We start from the raw sequence: 23,027 nt of genomic DNA on the forward strand, positions 1-23,027 counted from the left end.
TGTGAGAGTGTGTGAGAGAGAGAGTGTACGGGGGTGGAAATCTTACGACATGTGACAGCTGGTGGGCCGATGCCAACGGGGAAGGATGGAGCAGAGAAGGAAACGACTGTTGCCATGGCAACGCTGAGCTGGAGTGGCTGATGGTCGGGTAACGTGAAGTAGCTGCCAGCTGAGACAGTGAGAGCTGCAAAGAAACAATGCAAATGATTCGCTGTTATTATTATGATTACGAACAACAGGGCTCAGGAATACACTTTGCGCCAGAGAGACACATGGGCCATCTTAGACGACAAACACAGACCATTACACTGCTTTGGCACTCATAAGCCCTTCTCACTCCACCCACTTCTCCACCCACAATCTTTCAACACTGTCATCCCCCAGCAGGTCCAACCCAAAACTGTTTGCCTGCTCTCTTCTTGCTTCTGAGGACTTTTGACTGAAAACAAAAGAAACTGTGGTGGATAATCTGAGTTGCTGTTGGTCCTTACATTTGTCTCAAGGGTTATGAAAGAGTGGCAAAACAGACATAGCAATCACTACAGATATTTAATAGGAAAATAATATCCAAAAACAGCTGGCCACAACAGGCCACTCCACTTTCACTCCACAGAAAATAAGATTAAGATTGTTCCAGCTTGAAGTGCAATGCTAGAGAAACTGGGTGTAGAGTACAGGACATTTGTATAACACATCAGGGAGAGATGTACCATCATTTAGTAACCAGTTTAGTTTATCTCAACTACAGAAAGAACAAGACTTTTAAGACTATCGTCAAAGAAAACAGCGTCAGTCTTATGAGCCGCGAAACGACTTTTTCAAGTGACTTGTTGTGACAAAGGCCTGTAGCAGCCGTAGTAATTATGAGGAGCAAAGGAAGAGGTCAGGTGACGTTATTATAGAGTGAAAAGTTCAATTTACAGAGGTGGTCAGGGTGCATGGTTGGATCAATAAAACATCAGACTTGAACATGGGAAACCACTGTTCATTTCCTGTCTCAAATCAAAATTCGAATGTTTGTTTTGCTTTTAAAGCATGTCTTTGATTTTTAACCACGTGTTTATCATTGTAACCATGACAATGAAGGTCCCATAGCCTTAACAAAGTAGTCATTTTCCAAACCTTAATCATAGCATTGTCACGTCATGAAACAGATTTACTGTGTGAAGAGTGATTTGTAATAGTTTTGAAAGACAATGTATTTTGTTGTTTAATATGGAGGACTTGTTGAGCCTTATGTTAGAGACAGCATTTATTCAGATTTGTTCCTATTTTTTGAGTTCATTTACTTTGTATTTTATAGAGAAGCCTCCCTGTGTTCTGATCTGTTTCCATTTTAAGTAGCTGTTTATGGTGTTTGCCGTTTCCTCCATGTTAACCTGTTTAGATAAAATGGATATAATGTACATTTTCACTACTTCCATCATGCTCTAAGTTCCTCTTTTTAACTGAAACACTGTTCTCATTCAAAATTCTACTTTGCTGTTCCTCTTTTGATCTTTTGTTCTTTTGACTGCAGACGATTCACATTAAAAGCCTACCTAGAAAGGGAAGCATTATAGCGTTTGAGCTGGAAGGCTTGTAAGGTGAAACATCTGTGCAAGAAGTGTTTCATTGATGGTAGCTTAACAACAATTGAAAGAATGGCGGTAGAAGTAGAAGGAATTGGACTTAATTGAAATAAAACAGTTTCTTTTTAAAGAGGAAACTCGAAGCATAGGAGTGGTGAGTATGACAGGACTGCTGTACTGATAGAATTACTGCTGTGGAAATGGATCATGCTGGATTTACCATGTGAGTCATTATAATGCAATTCCACCTGCCCTCAACAATTTTTACAGAGGCTTTAGTAATGACCGGCATAATATTTCAATACCAGCCATTACTTAGACCTGTATTTGAGAATTTACGATAGGAGCCTGCTCCACACACATTACTTCAGCACAGGAGCTTGTGGCACATTTCTAAGTATTAGGGATAAAAAATGTTATGGTTTCAAGCAAGAATATCAACAATTGAAGGTTATGGTTTACATATCTGAAGAGTATTGTTTGATGGACACCATAAGAGAGAAACAGATTTGAATGCATTATACATTAATTTTACTGTTTAACATGGGTAACAAGTAAGTGAATTTGTCATATCTTTATGCGCATATTCCTAGTCCAGATTTTATTTTATTGTAGACATTGCAGAAATAAAATTAACTATGATTGTGCCACTACATGGCTTTTTTATGTTAAGAACTGATGATGATAGTCAGCCATCCTGCTTTTCCAAAATGACAATATGCAACAAACATAAAGGTCAGCACATGGCATAGCGCTTCTGTCCAATCATCAATCACAGACATTCATTACTACTGAGTGCTAACTGAGAGTTTTGGTAAAAACACTGTAAATGTTATTTCAATACAGAATGCTTTTAAGTTAAAAAGTCAGGACTATTTACGTATATCCAGACACCTCGTCATGTATTAAAACTTCATTATGTTATGGCTTCAGAAAGCGAGCTCATGACTCAACGTTAGCTGTTTAAATGTGTCTGCTTAATGACCAGAATCACAAGTAAATTTTAATAAAAATTTCTCTCAGCTTCAGCTTTTTTCTGCTACTTATCTACTTTTTATTAGCAGAGGCAGCAAAGTAAGTAGAGGAGCTTAGGCGTACTTTCCCTGGCTACCTCTAGATCCTCCTGGGGGATCCTGAGGCATTCCCAGCCTTGACAGGATATATTATACATCTGGCGTGAATCTGCTCCAAGGTTTCCTCCCAGATGGATGTCAACAGGGAGGTGTCTAGAAGATATCCTGATCAGATGCCCTAACCAAACCAACTGGCTCTTTATGCAAAAGAGCAGCAGTTCTGCTTTGTGTTCCTTCAGGATATCTGAGCTCTCCACTTTGTCCCTATATACCAAATCATAATCTTCGCCCAATTTTCTCCTTTAATGTACTGTTAAGTAGCTTTAAGGTTGAAAAAATCATCTTATTCCACACTGTCTGACAGCATCATATACATTCTGTATCAGCTTGTTCCAAAACTCCATCGAAGATATATGATGTTTACTCCGGGTGAAATATTTAAGCAGAAGACTCCACGGTTTTGATGACTGCACTATTCCATCATATGGAAATATTCTAGATGTCTTGTGAGTAATTTTATGCACATTTACCCCTAAATTCACCCTGACAACTTGGTCTCCTTGGAAACGTTGGGATCTTGACTAGAATTAAAAAGTTCTGTGGGTTTGAGTAATGTTTGGCTGCACAGCTTGTAATGACTAACAGGTCAGTGAGGTTGAAGAAGTCAAGCTGACCCCGACATTTGTATTAAAATTTGCCACTCCTCAATAGGCAAAGTAAAATAGCAAAGTGAGTATGTTTACACCTTTCGTTCCTCTGAAAATGTGTGTTGCCTCACAGTAAGAAGGCCCTAGTCTCGGACCCCACTAGGTTTGACTGGGGCCTTCCTGTGTGGAGTTTGCTCCTCTAATTTCCCTCTTACATAAACTCTTTATACTCCATATGTATATTTGACTTGAACAGTTTATTTTTTATTTTAATGTCATGCCAAGCATCTGGTCCATCTCCCATAGGACTACAAGATCTGGCTATAGTGGAATCCATAGTAGCTAAGTGAAGTCAGGCTGAACACAGCTGCTGTTCGCCCTCAACAACTTCTTAGGGCAGTCGCCTTTTAAATCTTTCTTTGGGTATTTTGAGTGGAGTATCCTTTTAAAAGGCCTGGTAAATGCTAAATGTCACTGGAATGGAGATTTTAAACCAAAGTGGTTTGACTCACTTACAGTACACATGGTTTTATAGTGGATATATTAATTTGAAAACAATCAACAGTTTGCACACTATGGTACTGTAGATGTAGGCGTGATACTAAAATGAGCTGTTTTGGCTGTTGTGATTGGTCAAAATGTCCTCACAATTCAAAATGTCCTAAAATGTCACGACAAGTGGGCAGTCACAAGTCAGTCCTCACATGTATTGCTAAGCCGTATCACATTTTACATACACACACACACGTATGTGATATCAATTCGAGGTCAACGCAAAAGTTCTGCACACAGAGGGGTGTGAAAGACCCCACTCACTCCTGCATGTGAGGATCTCTCTCTCTCTCTCTCTCTCCTCTCTCTCTCTCCTCACCAGCACACACACACACCAAGAGAATACACAGAGAAAGGCAATTAGTAGTGGTATTACTGTGGCTGCCAATGTTCTGAACTCAGCCTGTTTGCCCTGACAGCCAAGCAGATCATCTGTTCACATTCTGGCTTTATGGGACCTGCATGTGTGTTTTTGTATATATGTGTGTGTGTGTGCTTGTGCGTGTGTTTTTTGTGTATACGTACAATATATGCAAATTTCACTTGTTTCCTTTCTGTGTGTAAGGTGTGTTATAACCTGTGTTAATGACAAGGACCTTTGTGAATGTTTATTTGGGCATTTCTTGATGATCAGTATGTGTGTGTATGTGAGGGGGAAAGACTGTGACATGAGGTCAAGCTCATTTGGCGTCTCAAAGAACGAAAGTGAGACAATGGTGTGGTTTCAAAAGGGAGGAGGATTAAGAGTGAGAAGATGGAGAGACTACTGGAATGAAATATTGAGAACAAATGGTAGAGGACTCGAGCACACAAAGGAGGAAAATATTAGAGATGCGTGCGAAGTGTGAACAATGGGGGTTGGATGCAAGTCATGATGAGGGATAATTGTGTGTGTGAGTGTGACAAGTGAAAATAAAAAAGTGAGGACGCTCAGGACGGAGTGAAATGCTACAAGAAAGACATGATCAACTGGTGAGATTAATCTCTACTGAATGATAAGAAATAGCCAAGATAAAGAAAATTATTACAAATGGTGCAAGCAGGGATAATATAAACATTACAACCATCTATTGAAACATTTAAAGTGTGTCTGCAGGAAGTTGAAAAATTAATGTTACTGTACCTGAAATTCAGTGGCTTGACAAGGCTACAAAACCCTGATTAAATAAGCCTATTCCAAAAATATGCTTAACGACAACAGAAGAACAGAAATAAATAAAATGTATTACATGAGAATATGGCGGTACCTGCTTACAGTATATCAATAATATTTTTGGACTAGAGCTTTATAATATGAGGACATTGTGATTGTGATTAAAATTGCAATTATTTTGTATAAACTACCCACAGGCCTGTATTTGTGGTCTAGGTAGTATTAAATGTAGGGAGATATGTTTTTCTTCTAAATCACAAATCATTTGTTGGTATTATTTTAACAGCAAAAAGACGCAACCCATGCTCTCTTGTTTTCAATTAAAAGAAAAAAACGTGTTTTTTAAATTTTTAAATAAGATTCAATGTCAATTTACAGCTGAGTAGGTTTGCTATTTACAGTCATCATTAGCAGATTAAATCTGTCACAGCTTGTTAAGACACTGTTCATTATGTGAGTTATGATAAAAAATTTAGCTTGTGTGCTTTAAAAGTGTAATATGTAGACATTTTAGTGCTGTACTTTCACTTTTCCAATAAATGTATGTTGTGTAATTCCAGAATTTCTTTTAATATTCTGGCTGAAGTTTTTATTTGTATGAAAATTAGCTGTCATTCTTGATACTACCATGCAATGGCACCAAAATATGACATTTTCATAACCTATATGCGGTGCCTAAAAAGTCTGTAGGATTCAGTGGCATCTAGCAGTGAAGTTGCAGACTGCAACTATTTGAATACAGCTCGGGATTCCAAGCATGTAGGAGAAATTACGGGGGCCACGAAAAAAAAAGCCTTCTATAAAGCCAGGTTTGGTTTGTCAGTTCTAGGCTAGTGTAGAAACACGGCGGTTCAACATGGCAGCCTCTGTGGAAGAGGACCCATTCCTTCTGTAGGTAAAAACGGCTCATGCTAAAGTAATGAAAACACAAACATTTTCTGTTGATTATACACTAATGAAAACATTACTGTAAATATTATATTCCATTTCTACCAATGGATCCTTCTAAATGTTACACACTGGACCTTTAAATATTAGTTGGCCTAAAAACAACCTCTCTGACACTGACAAAAACTAAATGTTATAAACTTCACAAAGGTAGAATGTAGGATTGTTAACATGTACTAAAGTGATTGATATATTAAAGTCATCACTTCCCTCTTCATGTTTGCATTTAAGATCAAAATGAATTGGATATTTTGCTCTTTCATATTACACAAACAGAAGCGCAATTACACCTCTTTATCCTGTGAAACCGTTATCTCAGTGTTCCAAACGATCTGGCAGCCTTCAAACGTAATACTATAGTTTCCATTCAGATTTTCCAAAACTAGACTACAAGGCCCCCACACTGGTATAAATATGCATAAAATTCAGTTTACAGTTTATCTCATTTACAGCTAATGCACCCTACCATCACAAATATCTGAGAAATGAGAGTTCAAGATGATCAATTATAAAAAATCCATCTCAACCAAACGAATGTTAAGCAGCAAATTGACGTTAGGTACTTTTCCTCCAGCAATAATTACTAGTGTAGCATCATGAGGTTGAGCTGTAATCTCTAAGCCGTGATTATCATAAAACAAACACAAGCATTAACAGAAATCCATTGTAATTTCAGAGAAAACTATTTATGATTTGTTTAACACAAAAATCTATTTTTATTTAGCTCACATCGATATCACTTACCGTTTACTTTGTAGCATGAAAATGAGCTTCCACTACATGGTTATAATGATATTGACCACTTCACTGGGTAGTGTTAAGGCAGAAGGATTCACAAACAGAAAGTACATACCTACAGAGTCATACATCACTCAGAAATCTTGAATCCTATTCTGTTGAAAAAGCCATTTGATTTGAGGATGAGGCACCAGCTACAACTGTGTAAAAGAGAGCTGCAAAAATGAGGTCTGACTGAGCCACTACCAGCTGCCAATAAGGCCTCTGCCAGCAACAAACTGAAACATGGCCTCACCTCTAGCACACAGACTACAAGACCACCTGGGTCAACAGAACACGAGCACGACCCTGAAAACATGACCGCAGCCCGATGCGAGAAATCATCATCAACACAGGCAAACAAACTCAGCTGCTCTCCCAAATGTTGGCTATAAATACCACAGGATCCTTAGCATTCCGCACCACGGCAAACCCAGAGTGTCAAGGATCAATAATTTATGCGAGCAAGAGAAAGTTGTCAGATCCAACAATGCCTACAGACAGAGCGGAGCGTACGGCTTGTTTACAGAACCATTTCAGAGAAAGATGCCATTGATTAATCAGCAATTGACAGTCATGTTGAGGAGAAAAGGCATTTTTGTTGAACAGGCAAAATCATTTTGGGATTGAAACAAGTGTATTTTTATAACAGTATCTTTGAAAGGGCAGGAGACAGGAGAGAGACTGTATTTGTGAATTTTGCTGCAACGCTACAGTCGTGATGAATTGTAGGGTGACTGCCAACAGCAGTGGCATGGCTTCACACAGTGTTTTTCTATTTCATTTCTTTATGCAGAACCCTGGACCGCCATCAGATAGATATCTATGCTGTGCAAACCGAGCAGGCATGGCACTAATGACTGCCCTTTTACCCCCTTATTTACTCATGAATATGTGTGTAAAGGAGAATCTGTGGGACATTAACGTATTTCCTTTGGCTACTTGGGAGCGACGGAACAAACACAGGGCAACATTAGTATTCATCTTCGTATATTTGACCATCTACGCCAGCTAGTTGCTAACAACTTTGTCCGTCTGCAGTGCATGGTGCCGGGCAGGTAGTGTACAGTGAGTTTACCAGAGCTATTTCATTAAAAACAGCTGGATTCTGAGGAGTGGTATCCAAGACTGGAAAAACCAAGACAGTGAGTGACCAGAGGTTACCAGAAATTAATATAAATATTACTTATAAAAGAAAGACTATTAAACGTTTGAACAAAGAAATAACACAGTCTCCTTAATGTTCACAAATTTTAAAAAGAAACTACTGTGGAAATGGCAAAACATGTGGTGCATGTGCCTCTAGTAAGTCAGATTGCCTAATGATGGTGTCTTTGTATTCAATGTGCTATTATGCTGTAATCTCCACTTGTGGCCACACTGGCTGCTCTTCTGGAAAATTTCCCATACTCTTGTTTTAAATAATAACTCATCAAAAAGTTTCTTCTGTTTTACAATGTGTGCCTTACCTTTGGTGCAAAGTTAATTGCTCCTTTTGGAAAATGTGGGTGAACTTTTTAAACCCTAACAACTTGGGAATATGATATAAGCATCTACTAACTAGCAGTGAAAATACATGTTCATTAAAGACATAAAAACAAAAACACACAGTGGAAATAACACATTTTCCTTTCATTAATTCTGCCTATTTGATATACCAGATGTTTTTCGAATTAAGAGTGGAAAAAAGACTCCATACATGCTGAGTGGTATATCCAGTTAAGTACCACCGTCTTCTGGTGTCATCCCCTAAGAGCTGCCCAGTATGACCACAGTCGTCTCTTGTTACCCACTGGGGCTGCCCACTTGCAGGCTTCCACCGCCCTCGCTGCTTAATCAAAATGAAGGTCGATTTGTAGAGTTCATGGGTGCAGTGCTCCCACAGCTCCCACAGCTCCCAGCCCCTGTTGGTTCAATTTAAAATGAGTCGACAATACAGTCTCTGGCTCATTTTAGCCCAGAGATCTAACACTGAAACAGAGCTGATCTCTCTCCTCCTACGCTCTGTGGCACTATGTTAGTGTGGTGAGTGTGTTTGTGTGTGTGTGTGTGTGTGTGTGTCCCTGGCCTCATCCTGAGAGAAAGCAGCATCCATCACAACTCCCAGTCTCCACTGGCACTTCCACTCAGGCTGAGGGATGATGGTAACGCCCCGTAGCTTAGCTCAACCCAGACGAACAGACACACAAAACACACACACACACACAGCAGCACATACTGTTGGTATATGTTACATATGGTAGATGTGTGTTTGTCCATGTGTGGTATCTCACCAAGAATGGGATATGAGTCAGTCACTGTCGCCCACCTCAGATATGATGGATGGATGATTATGGTGCAGTTGCATTTATTATTGTAGAATTGATCAGTACTATATGAGATTCCTGTGGGAAGCCTCTAATATACACTGATGCTAATGTGACATTTAATCTGATTTGATGCAACTAGGCATGATTATCATCATCAGTTACTTCTATTTCCCAGATTTCTGTGGTGATTTAAATGTTCCATGATTGACACACAAAGATATTTTGTTTTCTTCCGCCAAGAATAACATTTCCAACAGATTCACACCCACATATTTCATTTTTCCTTTTCCAAAGCCAGCTGCATACATATTCAGTAACGCTCTGGCTGCAGGATATTTTCACAGACCCAATCTTTTTGGAATCTCATACAGGTAAGTCAAAAGATTAAAAGGAAAAACAACAACATAAAAAATACTTCTACTCATGTCTCTCTTTACTAATGCAGACTATGCCTCATAATCACATTGGTGTCGAGAGATCTGGGACAGATAATGCATTTTTTCTGACATTTTTAAAAATGTATAGGCTTGACCTGCAATTTCTGTAGACAAGCCAGACAGAGCATGACTGTGGGTTAGTCAAGATTTATGATCTTTGTCTAAAGAGCATGGAAGGGGAACTGCTAGAGGGGCTTTCTGGTTCTGCCATCCAGCCAGGAATCACTCCAGGTCAGTTGTTAACTAGAATCCATTTATATCGTTTTCCTTTGACAGGTACTGATTAGAGCGAGAATACTGGTTTATAATGTTTCTTCACAAAGGCATATGTTTCCTCAAAAATCCTATTTTCTGTGTGCAGAATATGCAACATGTATGATCTTTCTTTCTGTTGCTGAACTTTGTACTGTAACAGTTCTGAGCATTCAGTTGCACCAGCTATTGAGAGTGGCTCTGGTAAGTGACATGCTAGAAACAATGTTAAAGCCTATCTATGTTTTTGCTCAGCAGTTCTACAAGACTCAACATTAACTTACCCTATTATGACCTTACCTATAACATGTTAACACACTAACTCATATGTGCAAGTAATGTTATGTTTGTAATATGATAACTAAAATAAGTTTCAGTTGCACTGGCAGCAACGCTACTCAAAGATATAACGCTGGCTATCACTAATAGCTTGTTAACTATATAAAGTTAATGCAACAAAGCTCATCATTATTTTCAGTGGTAATGTGGAATGCTTGTCATCATAGTAAAAGATTATAAGATTGTGGTGTTTCTGCAACTTCAGCGTAGAAGATTGCTATTATAACACAAACACAAATATCTGCTGCCGTACTCTTTTAGCCAGATAGGCTATTACTTGTGATGTGTAACCAGTCACATCGTCTTGTGGGTGGAACATTGAGCCAGAGCCCGACAACAGACATACTGTACAGATCTTATTTTGCCCTGCCCAGCTTATAATACAGGACAAAAAATAAGACAGTTAGCGGCTAAATAGTCAGATATTTTTTGGACACCTAACCAGAGCAAAAAAGGGGATAGTATGTCAAAATGATATATTTCGGCCTAAGTGGTAAAAAAGCAAACCAACAAACAACAAATCTATGAATGCAGCTTTAGATTACAGAGGTTTAGAACAGGTGATCGTGCGTGGAACCACTGACAGCAGGATTTTATTCCTCTTGAAAGAAATCCAAGTTCAAAAGTCAGATTAAATTCCCGCGGTGTAGATTTGCTCTTAGTGAGGAGGTAGGAACTTTTTGTCATAGCACTAGCTGTTTTAGGGCTTAGTGTTTAGTCGCTTGTACATTTGAGTAGGTGACAAGGTGTCTTACCCCGGGGCCTTGAGGAGATTCTGGAGGAGAAGCTGGCGGAACGTATTTTTGACCTAAAACACAAGGAAAACAAAAAAGCAGATAAAGAGAAAACACCTTGTAATGTGTAAACAGTAATATTATGCATCCCTTTTATGTATTGGACTTGTTAATGTATTAATCTGCATATCGCTTGGCTATGTGCAAACAACCAGTTCAATGTTTAACAAGAGTAACTGACAACACTGTAAGTAATGTTTAGCGTACCTAGCAGCACTGTTATTTTTATAGTGTGGTTAGACATTTACTGGAATATTAGCTTGTGAGAGGGAATGGAAGTTGACAGTAGCTTCGGATTGCTTTCTTGTGGATTGGATTTTCAGTCAGGTGGCATGCAGCGGTATAGAGAATAATACTGTAATGATGAGTACTGAATAACTTTGGCAAAGTAAATAACCAGAACTTCCAATCAGTAACAAATCTATCCAATTTCACACAGATCAGGAGGCAGAGTTAGATTTAGATGTCACGCTGAGTTTAAAGTCCAACAATACTTCCTGAGGTTTTTGGTTGGTAGCCATGGTAATACTGAAATGAAAGGCTTTCCAGCATCTCTTTGTCCTCCTCTCCCACTCTTTCTCGCTCACTGTGCTGGGCTTGACTGGCCTTTTGGAAATTGCCTCAGTTGCCTGGGGTGTCTTACTGTAGCTCCCATCTGTTCAGACTACATGCACACAGAGTGGACACGGTGCAGGACTGGCTGGCTCTCTGTCTCAAATACGTTCTGGCATCCCACCCCCCCGCCGCCATTTTGTTTTTAGGGCTTTCAGTTTGCTCACTGTTTTACGTCTTGAGCCGTCGGAAAATGTGTTTCACCTCATTAGCAGGGCTGACGTGCAATTGGCCATTTATTCATGATCAATGAGAGGCCTTCTTGACAGCTGAGCAAACTAGCAGATGTACAAGAGGCAGATACAAGCACCTATACGTGCACAAGACACCGGCGGAAAATACATTTAAATATGTAAAGATGATGCATCATTAAAATTCATTAATGAGCATCTGCGTCAAAACAGCAAGATCGCCTCCATATTTTACTCCGCTCAGCTTATCATTAGAAGCAGAGAGTGATGTGTGATGGTCATGTAAACAACACGGGATTCTGTAGCTAAATTATAGATTCATGAAAATGTATGGGCTGTCTTATGTCCATCATGAATAACTCATCGGTTCATTCTGAGAATATGGGATAGGCAAAGTGTCTTGTTTCTTTCTAACAGTCAAAGGTTGTGAAAGGCAGTTAGCTCTTTCCACATTAATAAATATACATGCATCAAAGACATGAATTACATATTTCACATTGGCCATGAATTTCATATTCATCTAAATAAGCTATCTGCAATGGAAAGCAGCACCCTTACGGGCAAGTCCATGTGCCCACACACACACACACAGAATCCTGGGAAAACAAAGTCAAGGATGATTAAGGTGCCTGAAATCAAAGAATGACAGAGATCCATCATATCATTCTCCTCTGAACACTGGCCCAAATCATTCGGGCTTCTTGGGCGATCCTCTGAGGACACTTGAGCACTGATTAAAATGTCATTAATAGACTCTGCCGAAAGCCTTCTTTACACACCCATGAAGTAGGCCCTGATCAATGCTATTCTTCTCTCCCAAGATAAGTTAACAGCATCATTAGTGGGGGAATCAGCGAGTATACGACTGGGGTCCACTCGAGTTCTTTCTACTGTCACCGGGATTGAGAGGCTGTGTGTAGTGTTTACTACACTTTTAATCAATTCACTGACAGGCACAGAGCAAATCAGCAGTGTAGGTTTCAATAAGAGATGCAGACAGTGGCACGTCATTTATCTTTGGCTGTGTGCAGGATGTGGAATATTTAATCAGAACTTTGTTTCAGTGGGAGGCCTTTTTAAAAGCTTGGGGTTCAGGAGTTATTTCTGGAGGGATATCATGGAACGGTCACACTTAATTGGGAACGACGGAATAAAAAAGCCTCTGTTAGAGAAATTCAGCAGCATACACTGATAACCCCCTTAAAATCTGAAGAGGGAAAAAAAGCAGGTTTATTTTCACATTCTTAATCACTGCACTTATAGAAAGCAAAGAACAGCCAATATGCATGGTGACACAGTGGCTGATGTTTGATGCTACCGAAATGTTTTTTAAAATTCACACTGAAGCTATTCTGCTGCTATAATCTCACTGATATGGGAAAAACGGTATGACATTTCTACTGGGAGTCATGTAATTGAGTTAGAGAAGGTATTTTTTTTTAGATTTGCTGATTTTCCAGAACAGCAACACACAATGTTCATGGAGGTTTGGAGAATTTTGAGATAAAGCAGGATTATGACATTAGCTGGATTAATAAAACACAAAAACCTTTCAACTTTGGAATCCAAGGCTTCTTTTTAGTCCCAAATAGTTAAAATTTAGTCTAGACTTGTGTGCTGTAAGCTAAGTAATCATACAAAATGTTAAAGGGCAGAAAACCCACTGTATTCCACCACTGGAATGCTGTTTGGTGAATAACAATGTAGAAAAAAAAAACATCAATTCTTATACACGAATCCATGGAAGTACCAGAAGTTACATTACCAGAACACATTACTGCCATTACTGCGGTGCTCCCTACAGGATGAGCCAGTTTGTATGCCCTAAGAAGTGTAAAAATTTCGACTTTTTCCTTTACTTTCTACATAGCATAATGAAATTGGGAGGAACCTGTGCGGTTATCAGCTGCTCAAACTGTAGTGACAAACCTCAACTTGAATGCGAAACACAAAAGCCTTCCCCTTTATGAAGAGTGCCCCTGTCTGAGACCCTACACTTTACATAGATTCCCTGGGCGTGCAGAGAACCAAGATGTTCACATGAAATAATCTTGTATACCTATGAAAAAACATGAATTTGTTATTTTGTTAATATTTTTTTTACTAATATAAGTTGTCTATGATAACTAAATGCAACTCTTGGTTGATTATGCTAGCTAGCTAGTACAGTTATATTACACAGTACATCGCTTGAAATGGTCGAGTGGTCAGTTTTTCTTCATTAAGTTTTTCTGGCTATTGAACTGAAAATTGAATAACGCTAAGATTGCCATCCATATAAGATACCTTCATCAGTAACTGGGGCCACTGTCTAACAATGTCAACTAACCATGCTGCTGTCACTCAGCAGGCAGGTGTACAGACCGAAGTACAGGTTCTTTATGGGGGGTTATTCCCAAGGTTAAGAATAGATCTATGTGACTGTAATGATGTTTGCTACTTCTATATTACATTAGAACCATATCTGAGAATACAAATTGCTTTATGCTTTATGTGCCTAATCATTTGCTTTTCGCCAAGAGGCAGATACAGAATTAGCAAAACAAAGGACCTTGGAGCATATATTTTTGAAAAGGTTCGGCCATCATTCCTATTGCTAGCTAAGTACTGGACTTAAAATGGAATAGAAATTTTGACCTCATGGTGGTGTTACATGATGAACCAGGGGATCACCAAAGCGATTATTCTGAGGGAGGGCATGAACGTGTGTACCACATTTCTTGGCAATCTAATCAACAATTGTTTTATTTCACTCAAAACCACAAATGTCAACCTTGTAGTGTGGTACTAGAGTAAAAGTCAGGGGATCGTTGAAGTCAGTAGGATTCATCCCCTGAGACCATGAATGTACAAAATGTTGTGGCAATTTGTCAAGTAGATGTTGATATGTTTGCCAGGATAAATTAAACTTTGACCTGCTGGTGGTGCAACAAAAAAAGGTTAGAGGATAATCAAAGTAACTGTGCTTCATCGCCTTGACACCCTCACTGATTTGTACTAAATTTTCTGCTTCTTGCATGGCTAAGAAACCTGAGCAGTCAGATGAACAGGGTTGTAAACAAATATCACTGAATAAACATAAAAACACAAAAAATATCAGTATATGTATTTACCTTTAAACACACAATTTAGTCAGAATCCGAAGAGTGAGAATACTGGATGTGTGTGTTGTTGTCTATGTTCGGGCCAAAGTACCCCTCTTAGAGCAGACATCAAGAGGCCCTAATGGACAGCCAACGTCTTCTCCTAGCACTTTGAGTTTATCCCTTTATTCCCCTCAGACCCCAATCATGAAGCATGCTAATCACGCGGAGAGCAGGTGGTGCAATTGAGATAACACTGCAGAGGTGGGCGCCGCATTATATGCAGAGGACAGACTAGTTTGATGCTTGTTGCTTAGAACTTTGGTTGATTACACCTGGGTGTTGCGGCACACTTGAGGTGCACCCACAAAACAATTTTCAGAAACAGACCCCACATTTTCTGGTCCAATACACAAACCTTTGTCGGATGTGAGCAGTCAAGAGCTACTCGCCTCCTTTTTGGATGAAAACTCCTCATATCAAATTATTGCTCCCATTACATTCCAGGTAATTAACATGTGCTTAAAAAGCCATTATGGATTATATGATGATATTTACCTTGTGAAGGTGATGAAGGAGATTTTCTCTGACGTGACACATCCTCCTGCTTTGTCCTCAGAGATGCCTTTGGGCTGGATGGCTTCCTCTCCGGACTGGATGACAGCCGAAAGGTTAGCTTATCCTTCGCCCCCAAGACCTTCGCCTAAGAACGTTTCAGACATTTCGGTAAAACACACACAAAGAAACAGATAAATAATAATAACAGTCTGAGAATAAACAGTTCAGATTCTGTATTGGAGGACACAACTGGAATGAATGAAATAGCAGACAGAAGGAGGTATATGGTGGTGATGTGTAGTTGTTTTAAAATACCTGAGCTGTGTGAAAATTCACAGCTAATGTGCGAAGAGTCATGACGACATTTCCACCCTTTGAAATGTTTGATACTGTCACTAAAAAGATGCACCTTGAAGATGAAAGTGTGGTGTAAACTGTGATGATGATTTACAGTGCAGAGCTTTAAAGGCTGATGTAATCTGACCTTGTACAGGTACTGTATGTGTGCCTACCAATGTCAAATATCTTGGTGCACCTCATAATGCTAAAAAACAATTTAGATAATGTGAAAGTTTTTGTCTTCAGGGAAACATCTGTGTGAGTGCTGAAAGGTGCTGAAATAAGCACCTTGTCTTAACACCTTTCAACACATTCTTTAAATTTTTTCCTTCGACAAAGACGCTCCTCTGTGCTGTTGTGTTACCTGAGCCGTGCCTGGAGCTGAGAGTGGCGCAGGGCTCTGAGTTTTGGCAGACATCTCTGTGCTGTAGACCATGACTCCGTGAGGGTTTGGCTTTGCACCTCCTTGCAGAACAAGCTGTATCTCTTCCCCCTTCCAGGCAGCTGGCTCTTGGAAGGGGCACCAAATCCCCCAGCGAACGCACTGCAAGAAGGCTGCTCGGGATGTGGAGGTGGCAGACAGCTGCGTGATGGAAAAAGACACAACATTAGAGGACATACAGACACTGATATGATTATGATTGTTTTCATATATAGAAACAACCTTGATTAACCTTTTTGTGACTTCACAAAAACTTTACTCTTAACGTAAAGGTTGCTTTCAGCTCCTAGTCTGAATTCTGTTCCAGTATGTCGATAATGTTGGTCAGACAGCCTTATTTTATGATTTTGTCAAAACAATCAATTTTTCATCAGTTAAGAAAGTATGGATTTAGGAGAACCTTTGCTTCACAGAACTACCTGGTTAACTATTTACCTACAGTATTAACCTAGCTAGGAGTAAGCAGGTAGTTAGTAACCTTCATTATTATGTTGGGTTATAAATTACTCTCTCTCTCTCTCTCTCTCTCTCTCTCTCTCTCTCAATCATCATGTAACTTTTTGGTTTGGTTTTTCTTTTTGTTTTGCCTTCACAGCACCACACTCACATTCAACACTGCAACCACCACTGTTTTACGACTTCAGATTAATTGATTATGTTTACTATTCTTTTGTCTTAGTTTCAAATAAAATAATGTTTAAAATTACTAAAAAATCCTGTCTGGTCTCGCTCAACAAGCCGGGGCTGTGTCATACCAGGAACCCTGAAAATGCAAATGTGTTGCTGCAGGGTGGGTTTAAGAAGTGTCTGGATGTTTAACATCTTTTTTTTGCTATGACTCTAGGTCTTTACTGGAATTTATTATAAGTGTTGTCATCCACAAAACAAACTACAAACTTTTATTATTAGTATTTGATATTCAAAAGATACAGCAGATGAAGCAATCTCTTTTTCCATACCTTCCCCTTGAAACAGAAACACGGTTGGTCTAATGAAACAACTGTAGACAGTAGATTAGAATGACTGCATTTCTAGGTTTTAGGCAGACATTTTACAGTTAAGGTTAATGTGCAAAAAACAAAACAAAACAATATATTACTGGTGTGCAACCCTAAATAATTAAATACAGCTTTGCCATATTAACAAAATCACTAAGGCACTCAATCATTTGAATAATTTAGAAAGCAATATAAAAATAGGTCAACTTTATTACAAATCTTTGAACTACAGTGGGTTAACATACTACCACTGCTGACAATTCTATATGGTCAATACATTATAGGCCTAAATACCAGGTCACACATACAGTTTAGGAGCAGCTTTGTGATTTATAATCACTCTTATTGCACCTCTACTCAAGCCATCGCAGGGAAAGAAAAAAAAGGGAAAAAAGCCTTTTGCTTTAAATCATCCACAGGGGATTCGGAGGTTTTGCTGAATCGATTAATAAACTGGTCAGCCACAGACTATTGTAATCAATCATAGGTAGGAGAGTACAGAATACAAAAGGAGCCTGCTTTTCAAGACAAAGTGGAGCATATAATGGTTCCCTCAATGCTTACAATTCCCCTGAGAACAGTTTTTACATGTAATATTATAATCCAATACTATAGATCATCACTCATATGAGTATAAACTTTATTCTACATGTCATGCAGAGTCCACTGGGTGGTATTATGGTAAACAGGAACTGCATGCAGTCTTGAAAAAGATGTGGAGAAAATTACTTTGTAACACAGAGAGACCTTTGTAAAACACTTAAACTGGATGTCCCAAGCAAAGTTATATGGTACAACAGTGTTTACAAGCACTCAGCTTCCGCATGATAGATTGTTCTGAAATGTATGTTTGTTGTTTTTTAACTCCACCCAGTTTTAGCAAGGAAAGCTGGGAGAAGGTCCTGAGTCTCTGTTGAGCAAGCGTTTAGTGACTGGCTTGTGAGTCTACCAGCCAACAGAAGTAGAACTTGTTTCCCTCCAAACTCTGTTACAGCCGCCTGTTACAGAACCACCTGTTCTTTCAGGAGCGCAGCTGAGCATCTGAAAGGACAGACGCCAGAAAAAAAAAGGCTTCACCAGGCTGAAAAATATCAAAAATTCAATGGACAAACAGATTTTCCGGTAAGCTCCACGAGGAGTATACGAGACGAAAACATTGTTTTGTTTTGTTGACTTGTTTATTCTATTTCCCCCTGCCACCACAGCTCTATATGCCCACAGAATGTGGACAGATCACTGTGATATACAGTAGTTCACCGGCAATGCTGTCGTTGTAGTTCCCCAGAGAGGAAAACTGGAGTGGTGCATGACATTACATCGGGAAGACTACATTGGTGAAACAGCAAGGACCTTGGACATGAGACTGACTGAACACTATAAACAGACTACATCAGCTTTCTGTGAACATAAAATCAAAACCAGCCATAGGATCCACTGAGAAGAGGTCAAAGTCTTCAACAAGGAGTCAACGGACAGCTGGAGAAAGATCAGGGAGGCCATCCACATCCAAAGAGCATCTTTGAACAAATGGGTTACAATCTTCTCTGTGTATGACCAACTGTTATCATGTGATCAATATATATATATATATATATATACTTAGGTCATTTAATAACAACTGAGCCACCTCCATGATAACTAAGCTAACTTCATTCACTGAGGACAGGGAGTTGCAGTTGAAAGCTCCAGAAAAAGATATTTAGTGGATCTTGAGTTCTCAGTGTATGTTTAAGTAGTTCACATGTTCACAATTATTTATTTTTTTTATTGCAAAATGTTTGATAGACTTTATGTTCTATGAATACCAATACTAAAAAGTGTTTTTGTGTTGTTTTTATATGTTTTACCTAATAAACATTTGGAGAGTTAAAGCTAGAACAGAGCTATAGAATCACCAACTTCTTACCCTCAAGTGTGCATTAACTACTGTTATGAAGTATCGGTCATCTCATTGGTATGAGGCCATGGGAGGTAATTAACAGTTATTGTACTGCCTGAAAAAAAATAAAAATATAGTGTCTAGGATAATTGTGGTTTGGATTTTCAAACGTCTTTGGTTGAGATTGGGTAAAGAGAGTTGCCATGGTCAAAAGAAACCAGTGTTGACTGTTGATGCTGTCTCCGGTGTTAAATTCACATCCTTTGTTGACCCATCCACCCACCTCGTTCCCATCCCTAAGCGGCCTCGCAGCCTCTGCCTCTACCTCTGCCTTAACCTCTGACAGACGACAGTCAGTATTCACACAGCCACACGAGGTCCTTGTCAACTCAACAAATACATAGATCATTTTAGGCTGTTAAACAAGCAATAAAAAGGTGTATTTGTTTTTCGTGGGAGAGCAGTTTCAAAATGTCAGATTATTATGCATTATGTAAAGTAACCTGGCTATCCTGTTAGCTTGCTAACAAAGCCCAAAGTCAAGTGTTGAGATAGGTTAATGGAGCTGACATTTGGCACGCTACAACTAATAGTGTACTGCAGCGAGGACTGAGAGTGCTAGAGGTGTAAAGGTTAAAGACATATCAGACCCTGTTTTACACTAGCCTAACCACTTTTTTTCAAGTTCAAATCAACACATCTAAACCCAAAAATATTTTAAACCTGCACTTCCCTTCAATTATTTGGCCTAGTAATCTCTTTAGTCTCCAGAATGGTATTGGCCTTGCCTGTTCAATTTGTTCAACAGCTTTAAAGACTATATACATACAGACTGGTCAGTCATATACAGAATATCGCTGTTGCCTGGAACCAAACGGAAGAGTACCTAGTCCTATCATTAAATGTGTGTTATGTACATCTAAGAAGACCTCTTCAAAGCTTCACCCATTTCAAGCGGCCCCTGATGCAGATCAATACTCCATTCCTCTCAAGAGGTAGTTTGTTTCAGACTATAATTTTACCCCCAAGTAGCACAGACATTAACAGCTATTTCTTTGAATTGTAACTCCAGAAATATATGGCAGCCATAAAACAGACAGATATTCCCCCTTGAGGCATTGCCTGTTTTTCCATCTCATGGGGTTGAATTAATAAGATGCTTTATATGAAACATTCAATCAAACATTTTCAAAGTGATGATTTTGTAGAAATGATCCAACTAGAGAAAGATCATTTTATGACACAGGGAGTAGCCAGTAAAAATTGTGAGGCAATTTATCTAATGTGTGTCTCTCTCTCTCTATTTTTTTTTTTAAAGCACTCTGTCTCTAACATGTCTATGCTCCCACAGAACACGAGGGAAAGAACAAAATGAGTGTCTAGCACATGACCCAACACTCACTTCTTGTATTATTCAATGAATATATTCAGTTGCGGGGATGATTCGGGAGCAGAGATGCCGCCTGAGCTCTGAGAGAATGAGAGAGACAAAAGACCAATCAGGGGCCTCTTCCAAAGGGATGCCTACAGCCCAGGAAAAAGCTTTTATCTATCCGACACTCAATGCTTATCACACGCTTTCAGGCTTCCAATCATAGGAAACTGAGAATAACTATGTTCAAAATTGCACTGAGTAACTTTGAGAGAGGATAAAAAGGAAAAGAAAAACTGTGAGCTAAACAGACATCCAGACTTAAAATGTTTCACCATAACTACATATCTTCCAACATATGTGACGTGAACATCCAAGACTGGGATCAAATAAGTAATAATTAATTAATTAATGGTCAAAATAATGAAAAACTAGATTCTGCTAACACAACAATGGCACTAAAATATTCACAGCACAAAGTAAGAATTCCTTTTTAGAAGCAAAGCTGGTAGCAACATGAATCACTTTCAAGATTTCAGTGCAGTGGTTTTAAAGTGCTTCGGAACGAGGTGATCTACATATGAACTGCACAAAGCGCTGACAGCTTGGGCTGGCAAACAATAGGATTGAAGGAATCTCAAAGAGACTCTTGTTGTTGTGGTTTGAGTAAACAAACATGGATAATAGTTTCATTTAAAGCCGGGCAGAAAATTCACATTATGCATGTAATCCTCGTACACAAACGGTCCACAACGTTCGGAGGCATACATGAGCTTAAGAACAACAATGTGCAGGTTCTTGATTATATGACAGCGGAGATCAATGTTACATCAACATGCCGGTGTGGCCAGTTTAATGGCATTGTGGTAAGGACACGGTGCTGTAGGAGGTAGTTAGCTGATGTATGCATGTGCTGAATGCCTCCAGTGAGAAGAAAGTTGCCTAGAGGGTCAGACGCATCGACTCATTCTGAGCACCACAGTAACTCAGTGAGTTTTCAATCAATTGCAAAGCCTGCTGGTGACAGAAAAGAGACATCAAATCAATGACATAATATTTCAGTAGAAATAGTATGACTTTTTGCTCTCGCACTGTTTTGGGCAGGAAACATTTAAATTAATCAGGGAATTTGCCATTTGAATTAAAAGTTGCTTTTAGAACTGTTTGCTGTGGTCATTATGTCGGACAAGGCAGGATGATCAATAGCCAATTTCCCCAAAGTGTGATTACACTGTTGATTTGAGTGTTAAAGGCTATATTTAAAATAAGAGTCATTAACTTCCGCACGGAGAGCAACCAAGCACTTGTTTCAATAGTGCAGTTGGGAGAAAAAAACAGAAACGATAGCCTGAGGCAAAAACAAGGAAGCAGCAAACTTTTTCATAAAGTTGTACTGAAAACAATAACAGGCGATGTCACTGCACACATAATTGCTCCAACTGGCAAAGCGTTTTCTAAGGGAAGAATCCATCAACCTTGTTTAGATGTATAAAATATAATGCCGCAGCATCTCCAGACAAATAAAAAGAAAGCAGTGTCTTTGTTTCAAACATACTACGGGGTGGAAACAAAGATCTCATGTCTGTAACCTGGGGCAAGAAAGGTAATCATCAAACTTGTGGGGGGACACTGTGGAGAAGTGAAAAAGTGGAAATTATCAAAAGGTTACAGCGAGTTTTGTACATCAAAGACAGCTGAGACATCATTTTCCAGCAGACGAAAAGAACTGGAAGCAGAGACACAACCAGTCCAAATGAAAGGCCTCTTCGTATACATACAAGTAATTTTAGAAACCAATTCAGAGCTGATATTGCTATGCTCATTAAAATTTTCCAAATATGTCCAGATATTTAAAAAAATAATAATAAAAAAGTCAAGTTTGTGATAAGCTCAGATAAAGCAGCTTGCAGAGCAAAGTTTTGGAGACTCTCAAAGAAAATGGCAAGACATTCAGCAAGTCAGGGCTTTCTGGAGTACAGCAGAAATTAATCCTAAATTAGGGGGATGTGAGCGTTGATGGGAGACGGAGTCTGACAGTTATTACTATTACCTCAGTCTGTTGGGCTGTGCAAGTCATTATTTCAGCCAAGACCCTGTGACAGGCACCGGCCCACAGTTCCCGCTACTTATTCTCCACAATGAGATGCCCTGGAGGAAGTGAGGGAACATGCACCAAGATCATTAACTTAAGAGCACTAAACCACTCACATTTTCATCCATCTGCACAAGTAGTGCAAATGAACCCAGCAGGCTACTGTGCTCTATTCAGCTCACCAAGGCCAAATAGGGCTTGAGAAGAATTGCGCTCAGTCTTAGATCTAGCCTTCGTTGACAGCAAAACTTCAAGGAGATGTTCATGAAAGGCATGTTCACTGCTCAGGCCAATTTAATGCACATTTTTGATCAGCAGTTGGGTGCTCTTTTGCTAAAAAACCTGAGGACTAATACAGAAGATACACATAGCTAGGAGGGTGAAACCAAAACAAATAATTGAATCTCTAATTCAGGATAAATACGTATTTAAATGTATTCTGCAACATTCTTTAAACAAGTTGTGCTGGAATATAGTGTTATGAAATGTTTTAAACCCACTGGCAGATTCTTTACTCGCTTTTAGGAAAATGACCAAATAATTGCTCAGGATAGAGGTTTCTAGCCATGCTAGCAAGGTTTAATGGATGTTTATGCCGCTTGGTCAGAC

General features: G+C 39.2%; 1 protein-coding gene across 1 annotated transcript in view; it reads right to left on the reverse strand.

Moving 5' to 3' along the window:
* The window catches only part of nphp4 (nephronophthisis 4), a gene marked incomplete in the record, with an annotated part of 148,332 nt that overhangs the window by 54,894 nt on the left and 70,411 nt on the right, over positions 1-23,027 (reverse strand). Inside the window, 4 exon segments of the mRNA XM_035655832.1 lie at positions 47-184; positions 10,814-10,866; positions 15,297-15,441; positions 16,000-16,218. Coding sequence (XP_035511725.1) covers positions 47-184; positions 10,814-10,866; positions 15,297-15,441; positions 16,000-16,218 — 555 coding nt within the window.

Source organism: Morone saxatilis, unplaced genomic scaffold (assembly GCF_004916995.1).
Source record: "Morone saxatilis isolate NCDOM2014 unplaced genomic scaffold, NCSU_SB_2.0 Contig15, whole genome shotgun sequence".
Taxonomy (NCBI): Eukaryota; Metazoa; Chordata; class Actinopteri; family Moronidae; genus Morone; species Morone saxatilis.